The 8,946-nt window shown below is 36.8% G+C and overlaps 1 protein-coding gene across 1 annotated transcript; it reads right to left on the minus strand.

Moving 5' to 3' along the window:
- Positions 1 to 221: 221 nt before the first annotated feature.
- LOC108676079 lies at positions 222 to 8,137 on the minus strand. The gene is made up of 6 exons (XM_018164121.1): positions 7,994 to 8,137; positions 4,789 to 4,845; positions 2,874 to 3,096; positions 1,352 to 1,465; positions 507 to 626; positions 222 to 232 (listed from the first exon to the last, which is right to left on the minus strand). The coding sequence occupies exons 1-6, from the start codon at positions 8,135 to 8,137 to the stop codon at positions 222 to 224; spliced, it is 669 nt and encodes a 222-aa protein (XP_018019610.1).
- Between the last annotated feature and the right edge of the window lie 809 nt (positions 8,138 to 8,946).

Consider the following 8,946-nt stretch of genomic DNA (forward strand, 5'->3'; position numbering starts at 1 on the left):
CACGCGGCGTGCTAGTTTTCTAGATGATCACAATACTCTTTGAGGTCCTGCAATCCATGTTCGTAACAACATATATTTTGATCATCCAATAGGGTAGATATACGCGAAATTTTTCTGCTCCATAGTTATTGATTACAATTTAGGTAGTAAAATATGTATGAATAGGAATTGCTCTTGCGATTGGAGTAGGGAACTTCAATTAAATGCAATAAAATAGAGCATCAGTTGTTCCCTGAAGCGAATGATAAAGTTCTCATATATCTGAATAACAATATATCTGAAGGAAATAGAATATTGATGTTCATGAAGAGTGCATTACAGAGCAGCAATTTTAAATGAACTTTTAAAAATGGAGAGCCAATAGTCCACCTAGAAAAGGTCGTGTCCGATCATAATCTAGTCAGTGGTACATTTCTGCTTAGCACTTTGAGTTTCCATACAAAGTGCTTGTCCGATGCGGTCACTGCAACGGACCGGAACTAACCATACACCTTCAGTGAAAAAACCGAGGGCGCAATCGTGATAGTCTTCTGGTTGTTCCACCCATGGAAACGACTTCTCCTCACCGCCGGGCCAGCGCCACACGCCATCCTTTCCGCGGCTGTAGTCGATGGCCAGATTGGCATCTACGACGAAAAAAAAAAAACAGAGTTTTCACATGTTAACAAGTGGTGTTTGGTTTACAATACAAATTGTTTGTATTCATACCTATTTAATGTGAGCAACTAAGCGAGTTTTTATAGTATGGCCCCTGGACCAACTTAGATATCGAACGGGATAATTGCATAACATCCATACACCGTCCAATAAAGTTGATATATCTTGATCGTCAGGAGCAGAGGAGGACGTTTGCAAACACATGAAGTTAGCGGGCACATCGAGCAGCGTGGAATACTAAAATCTGATGATAAAATGCCTGGTCCGTAATTTGCTGGGCATTTTAAGACTGAACATGTGCTCCTGCATTGCTTCGTCTAGTCTGTTCTTGAAGGCGTTCATACTCGTTGACGCTGCGAGTATGAACGCCTTCAAGAACAGACTAGACGAAGCTATTCAGGAGCATATGTTCAGTCTTAAAATGCCTAGCAAATTACGGACCAGGCAATAAGTCCGGACGAAGCTATGCTGGAGCATATGTTCAGTCTTAAAATGCCTAGCAAATTACGGACCAGGCAATAAGTCCAGCAGCTATCTCAATCAATCGTCAGGTATGGAAAGATCGGGTTGCAAAGGCCGGATCCCTTCTGAATCAAGTCACAAAAAATTCAAGAATCGGCAATAGGCCATGGGCCTATTTCTTCAGTGCCGACACTTCTATTTATTCTATTCTAATTGAAGACCCAGGTGTTACCTGTGATGACGTAAACTACCTCCTGCGGGTTGTCGCAGCTCTGTTCTTCAGTGGAGTTGTAGACGTCGCTGAATGTGGCAAGACATTTGCCTTCGTACTTGACCATCCAGGCCACTGTCAAGCAGACGTGATTTTTATTAGTTCTATTATACATATTATTTCGGTTATCTATAATCTATATTATAACATACATGCTGCCGACTACAACACCTGATTATGAGTATTAAAATCACTTGTTTGCTTGAATTGCAAGTTAACCAGGAATTTAAAAGCAAAGAAAATACCACAAAAATTCACCATATCTTTATAAGAGAAAACGTTTCGGAGTCCAGCTCCATCGTCAGTTCAAACCACAAAATTCTGTTCAGAAAAAGTTCAGTCCTAGAATCACAAATAAATCAATTAGTAAAGTAAATGCACTAAAAATAAATAGATAAGACATGAAAATAATGCTAGTAAACGTAAACGGCCTATCTATTTACTATTTCAAGAGGAAAGGANTTCTGAACAGAATTTTGTGGTTTGAACTGACGATGGAGCTGGACTCCGAAACGTTTTATCTTATAAAGATATGGTGAATTTTTGTGGTATTTTCTTTGCTTTTAAATACCTGATTATGAAGAGTACTCATGACTGGGCCAAGAGAGAACTGTTGAAAATCATTTGATCCAGTGATCAATAATACGATCCTACAGACAACTGCAGTAAGACACGCCTTGTTCGTGTCTTCATTTCTTGGTTTCATATATACAGTCGAGAACAACTAATTTGTTTAGCATAACATTAAATATTAGTGTAGTTAGGCAGAAGTTCTTCATTTATACAGGTTTGGTTGAAGACCAGAGCGTACTTTTTATTTACGATTTTCTTATTATTCTTTTCGATAAGCCGAACGAAATTTCTAGCTGGAGCTTGGAGATCAAAAAGTAGATTACCGAATGACATTTTATTGCAGTGCGACGTTTCGAATATATCAATATTCATTATCAAGCAAGTGAACAGTTATTACCTGTCTCTTATACACATCTAGATGTGTATAAGAGACAGACNACTGAGAAAAAAATACATCAATATTATTGAAGGCATAATCGGAAGGTAATTTTGCAGAGAAAACCATGGGGTGGCCCAATGGTTAAAGTTGAATACCAGGATTAGCGCAGAGAGGTGCGGGTTCGATCCCAGCTCTGTGCGTCAGTTTCTGGCCAGAATCGGCAAGGAGGCCGGGCGGTTAAGCACAGAAGAATTGGAGCAGTGATTTGCGAGTTCGAGTCCGCAACAAGCTGTGGATATTCTGCAATTTTAAGAATCGGCGACAGACCTACGGCCTAATAAACGCTGAATTTCCCCAACGTCAATTAGGCCGTAGGACTGTCGCCTATTCTTAACATCGCAGGATATCCACAGCATGTTGCGGGCTCGAACTCGCAACTCGCTGCTTCAATTTTGCTTCGGCGACAGGCCTACGGCCTAATAAACGCTGAAACCGCTATATTATGATGAGGGTCACCACTACCAGACTCACTAAGCTCGGCCGCCTTCAGGATGCACGCTAGGACTCCTGTGTCACCATCAATTGTTAATTCTGTCCATTCCATCGCACGACTTTGGAGAGGGGCGAAGCGAAGGTATTCAATATTTTCCGAGATGGGAACAGAGTACAGGCTTCCCTCGATGGTGTTGGCTAGAGCTTGGCACTCGGAGAACAAGCTGGACTTCGGTCCACTAGAGCCCATGTCCAGCTCGAACTGTTGGAGAGGTGTGGTGCCAGTGCAGACTTTTATAATCGACTATGAAAATCATATGTAAAGAATTAATTTATATATTTCAAATGATCAAAATAAATGAGGTGCTGGATCAGTACCAGATGAAGTTCGTAGTAAATAATTAATAATTCAAAAAATAATGATATAATTTGGCTTTGTTATTAATATATGACAGATCATAAACATGGTAATCACAAGAAATATTTTATGCTTGACAATCATCGGGCCTGCAGAGCGACCATTTACAAACATGTACAGTAAATCATTGGCAATCCCTGTGAGATTGTCAGCCACTGAAGTACATATAACAATTCGGCCTGTTCACTTGACTCCAATAATATTCTAAGTTGTTCCGCGTTAAATTTAATGGTAAGTAAATTTAATGTGCTGCACCAGTACCAGTACTACGCCAGGTATACATACGTACTGCGCTTAACCTGAATCGTTAATTTTTCTAACCCATGTAATCAGGAAATAAATGGACTATTTCACGATGAGATCTTGATTAGAACAAAGAAGATAAGTAATGAAATGAACAATATGATTGTCTCGCTTAAATCGTCTTTGGAATTTGAATAAAAATCCGTAATTCAATGATTTTTAGTTCTGCAAAAACTTCTAATAATTTTCTTGCAGTTTGCGATGAGAAGCTTTTCATGGGTATTCAAGGATCAGCGATTTATGGGTATATATGTACAGGCTATTTATGGGTATATATGTACCAGTGGTTAGTGGGTATTCTCGGTACACTTGGCTGTTTGTTACCCATATTGATATCTCGGGTACCATGTTGAGTTTGTGCGTGCAATATTTTGCATACATCCGGTGTAAAAGATTTTATCGGTGCATAAATCTATTTCGGTGTCTTTTTTTGGTGCATACATTCGGTGTTAGACGAAAGTATCCGCGTTTTATGGTTTAGTGATATTTTGTGACTCCCGGACCGGTGTTGCAATGTCCATCGCTGTTTAATATCAGTAACGCCAGAAATAGTAAAGTAACGCAGCTGTTTAATATCAGTACTCCAGAAATAGTAAAGTAACACCGCTGTTTAATATCAGTAACGCCAGAAATAGTAAAGTAACGCCGCTGTTTAATATCAGTAACGCCAGAAATAATAAAGTAAAGCCGCTGTTTAATATCAGTAACGCCAGAAACAGTAAAGTAACGCAGCTGTTTAATATCAGTAACGCCAGAAATAGTAAAGTAACACCGCTGTTTAATATCAGTAACGCCAGAAATAGTAAAGTAACGCCGCTGTTTAATATCAGTAACGCCAGAAATAGTAAAGTAACGCCGCTCTTTATTATCAGTAACGCCAGAAATAGTAAAGTAACGCCGCTCTTTATTATCAGTAACGCCAGAAATAACGCTTTACACGATATGACGTTCTATTTTATCCAACTGCAAAGGCACGCATTCTGAACTAGACATTTTGCCGACGTACACTTGTGCCTTTTTCTCGTACTCATCTCCCTTGTATTGCCGATGTCTTGGCCTAAGACTCCAGATAAGGTTAAGGTTCATGAACACGAATAACCGTTATTTCTAATCAAGCCCTTATATAACACTAAATAGAACAATATTGGAATAAATCCATTATATATTCAATTTCCATGCATAAGAAGTACAGTATGTGCTCAAATAAAGATGTAATCAAACCGAAATCATTACCTTGTCGATGACGTCACCAGCTCGGGGGTTAGGAGAGCTAAAGGAGTCGCAGTAGACCTGCAGGAAACAAGATATCAACTTCAGGAATGAAGCGGAATAATAAATTGATTTATTCGACATTCAATAAATTTTGTGGTTCGATGACGCCACAAAATCTGACTATTTAAAAATGTGGCAAACTAGTTTCAGATATTCAGATGTCCAGTTGTTTTACCTGGAAAGTTCGTATGGTTATCGCGTCACGCCTAGCAATATTATTAATGACGGGAAACTATTAGACATTTCCAAGTGGCTATCACGCTAAACTTTAGGCAGCACGGGGGTTGAAACATTAATTACATTATTCATTATATTAATCAAACATTATTCAACACATTAATTTAATATAGTTGAATAAACGGTCAACTATGGAAGTAAAAAATCAGAATGGGTTGTCTTCACATAACGGATGTGAAATGGAGAACTAAAAATCAAGTAATGCAATCCTTTGAAACAAATATTTTCACATCATACAGGATAAGAAAGCTACTAACACATCGAATGCGTAAGGAGAGAGCTGGAGATAGGAGTACTTATATACGCCGCTCTTAATTTGTTATTACAATAGGTGCCATGTTATGTGATGAGGAAGCTAAATCCGTCCATATTATTTTCAATGTCGGACAATTAATCATATAATTAAATGAATAACATTAAGATTTTATAATTAATAGATTAGTATTAATTTCGAAATTAATACTAATTATTGGAACTAATTATCGAAATAAAAAATAACTCATTATTTCGACACATAACGTAAGAGACTCCACTACAGTCGAGTTGAAAATCTAATGGGAGAAAATGAATTAATGCAGACGCATCCAATTATGTAAACAGTCAACACATATATAAAATAACAGTTCATGATAGTCGAATGGCTTGAACTATCAGGGTTTACAAACAAATTTTTGGTCTATGCGCTGAAAATTTGCCTCGGGAAGTTCAACGTGATTCTTTGCTCTCCAAACACACGCACCAACTGAAACTCCATGCCCACCTGACAATCAACGTTGAAACAACTTTCAATTCAAGGTCCATTCAACGGAAACAGCGTTTTGTTCAACATCGATTAAACAAAAACAGCGTTTTATTCAGCGTCGATTCAGCGACACCACATTTAATTCAACGTCGATTCAACGGAACAACGTTCAATTCAACGTCGATTCAACGAGAAAACGTTCAATTCAACGTTGATTCAACGAAACAACATTCAATTTAACGTCGATTCAAAGAAACAGCGTTTAATTCAACGTCAATTACACCAAACAACGTTTAATTCAATGTCGATTCAACGTAACAGCGCTTAATTCAACGTCGATTTAACGAAATAGTGTTTAATTCAACGTTGATTCAACGTAGCAGCGTTTTATTCAGTGTTGATTCAGCGAAACCACATTTAATTCAACGTCGATTCAACGAAACAACGTTCAGTTCAACGTCGATTCAACGAGACAACGTTCAATTCAACGTTGATTCAACGAAACAACATTCAATTGAACGTCGATTCAACGTAACAGCGTTTAATTTAAAGTTGATTCAACGTAGCAGCGTTTAATTCAATATCGATTCAACGTTACAGCGTTTAATTTAACGTCGAATGAACGAAATAGCGTTTAATTCAACGTCAATTCAACGAAACAGCGTTTAATTCAACGTTGATTCAACCAAACAACGTTTGATTCAACGTCGATTCAACGAAACAGCGTTTAATTCAACGTTGATTCAGAGTAACAACGTTTAATTCAACGTTGATTTAACGAAACAGCGTTTAATTCAACGTTGATTCGGAGTAACAACGTTTAATTCAACGTCGATTTAACGAAACAACGTTTAATTCAACGTCGATTCAACGAAACAACGTTTAATTCAACGTCGATTCAACGAAAACCCATTTAATTCAAAGTCGATTCAACGTAACAACGTTTAATTCAACGTTGATTCAACGAAACCACATTTAATTCAACGTCGATTCAACGAAACAACGTTCAGTTCAACGTCGATTCAACGAGACAACGTTCAATTCAACGTTGATTCAACGAAACAACTTTCAATTAAACGCCAATTCAACGAAACGACGTTCAATTCAACGTCCATTCAATCAAACAACGTAAAATTCAACGTCGATTCAACAAAAGAACGTTTAATTCAACGTCGATTATACGAAACAACGTTAACCTCAGCGTTGATTCAACGATAAATGTCATTTTGAAAAAGCGGATAGGAGGGTTTTCTACATCGTCAAAATTTATGAATTAGCCTAAATTAAAAAAAATTCTTGGGAAGGAAACAACGAGAGACATTTCAACAGACTTTGTTCCCTTGTTTGCTTATGTTGATTTCAAATATTGGAACACGTGATAAAAACCTCGGTACGCTGTCGCAAAATACAATTAAAAATAGACATTTGATAATATAATTATTCTGTTTCCAGCTGACAGTTGTTAATTCAGCATACCATAAGCATCTGTAAACACAGTTAATACTGGAAACGACTAGCTTCTTGTCTCTCTGATTTAGCAATGTTCACTTGATTTGGATATTCCTAATAAAATCTTGACATTTTCAAGTTGGAAGTAAAAAGCATCATCTATTGGTATTCGCGTGTCAATATTGAAATGATGAAATTATTGACTTCATATTATAATGTAAGTGCTGAGTCAAGGTGCACAATGAGCGAGTAGTTTATATATGATGACTATTTTCGCAAGTTTAAATGTACGGCATGAGTGTGCTATTCAAATCAGTATACATTTTCGCAATTAATTTCTTATTTGCCAATATAGCGTGTTACTTGTAAAAACCATAGTCGATTCTTATTGTAATATAACGCACTGAAAATGAATCAATATTCTCAAAACGCTCATTAGCATGAGTCTAAAATTTCAACGATCAAGTTAACTAAAATCATAATTTAATATATTATCTTGAACAATTTATATCAAATAAATTTGATCTTACAATGCAACACAAAGTATTTGGCTCTGATACTAGGACGAGAAGCTAGAATATCCATATTAAAGCATCCTGCAAAAATCACGCATATCAATCCGAACACAGTTAACGAGCTTCATACTACAGATAAACCTAATCTGAATACATCTCAAACAACATTGTATTATTTCATGACACAGAGATCATATAATTAAGGTTTATCCGAAACACTCACCTGATTTACAACTAAGATTAAAATTAGTTTATGCAAGGCAAATGTCACTACAGCAACCATCATGTTGTGTGTTTTGGACGAAAGTGTCACGCAAACGTCGCTCAAGCCACCAATGTTATAGCCGCTCACTCGACGCGATCTCATGGAGAAATGCACACGAAATAGCGACCAGGCATCGGTTCTGTTTTTATTTTTCAAGATATTTTTTTCGTTATAAGTTAAAACGACGACAGCAGAAAAGAGGGCAATGAACAAGTGTTTCAATAGCGCACATGTGCTGGATCGATGAAGTATTTTTAGAAATTTAGAAAATTCATATGTAATGATATTTCGTGTATTGAACGTTGCAAAGATTCGAAAGTTTTCAAAATAAAAGTCATTGCGGCTAACAGATGTTATGTCGCATACGCTCAATGTATATTTTTAAATAGAGAAAAGACTTTCAACTTTGATCCATTGGCTCGATCGTCAATAAATTTGGGTCGAAACTTTTGTAACATCTGAAGAGCTTTCTAAAAGAAAGTTTTATATTCATCGCTGCATGTTTGAGTAAAGCTAGCATAGACCACGCGTTACTTATGAGACTCATATAGCCAGACTCATGAATTCGTTCTGGTCATTATATTGCTGTAAATACTCATGACGAATACTCTATACACACATTATATTGCTGTAAATACTCATGACGAATACTCTATACACACATTATATTGCTGTAAATACTCATGACGAATACTCTATACACACATTATATTGCTGTAAATACTCATGACGAATACTCTATACACACATTATATTGCTGTAAATACTCATGACGAATACTCTATACACACATTATATTGCTGTAAATACTCATGACGAATACTCTATACACACATTATATTGCTGTAAATACTCATGACGAATACTCTATACACACATTATATTGCTGTAAATACTCATGACGAATACTC

The sequence above is a fragment of the Hyalella azteca genome, unplaced genomic scaffold, assembly GCF_000764305.2.
Source record: "Hyalella azteca isolate HAZT.00-mixed unplaced genomic scaffold, Hazt_2.0.2 contig15098, whole genome shotgun sequence".
In the NCBI taxonomy this organism is placed as follows: Eukaryota; Metazoa; Arthropoda; class Malacostraca; order Amphipoda; family Hyalellidae; genus Hyalella; species Hyalella azteca.

Coding starts and splice junctions, on each gene's coding strand:
- LOC108676079 (XM_018164121.1), bottom strand. CDS start 8,137: ATGAGATCGCGTCGAGTGAGCGGCTATAACATTGGTGGCTTGAGCGAC. Junction 4,846..7,993: donor TAATCTTAGTTGTAAATCAG/GTGAGTGTTTCG, acceptor TGTTTCCTGCAG/GTCTACTGCGACTCCTTTAG. Junction 627..1,351: donor GGTAGTTTACGTCATCACAG/GTAACACCTGGG, acceptor TTTTCGTCGTAG/ATGCCAATCTGGCCATCGAC.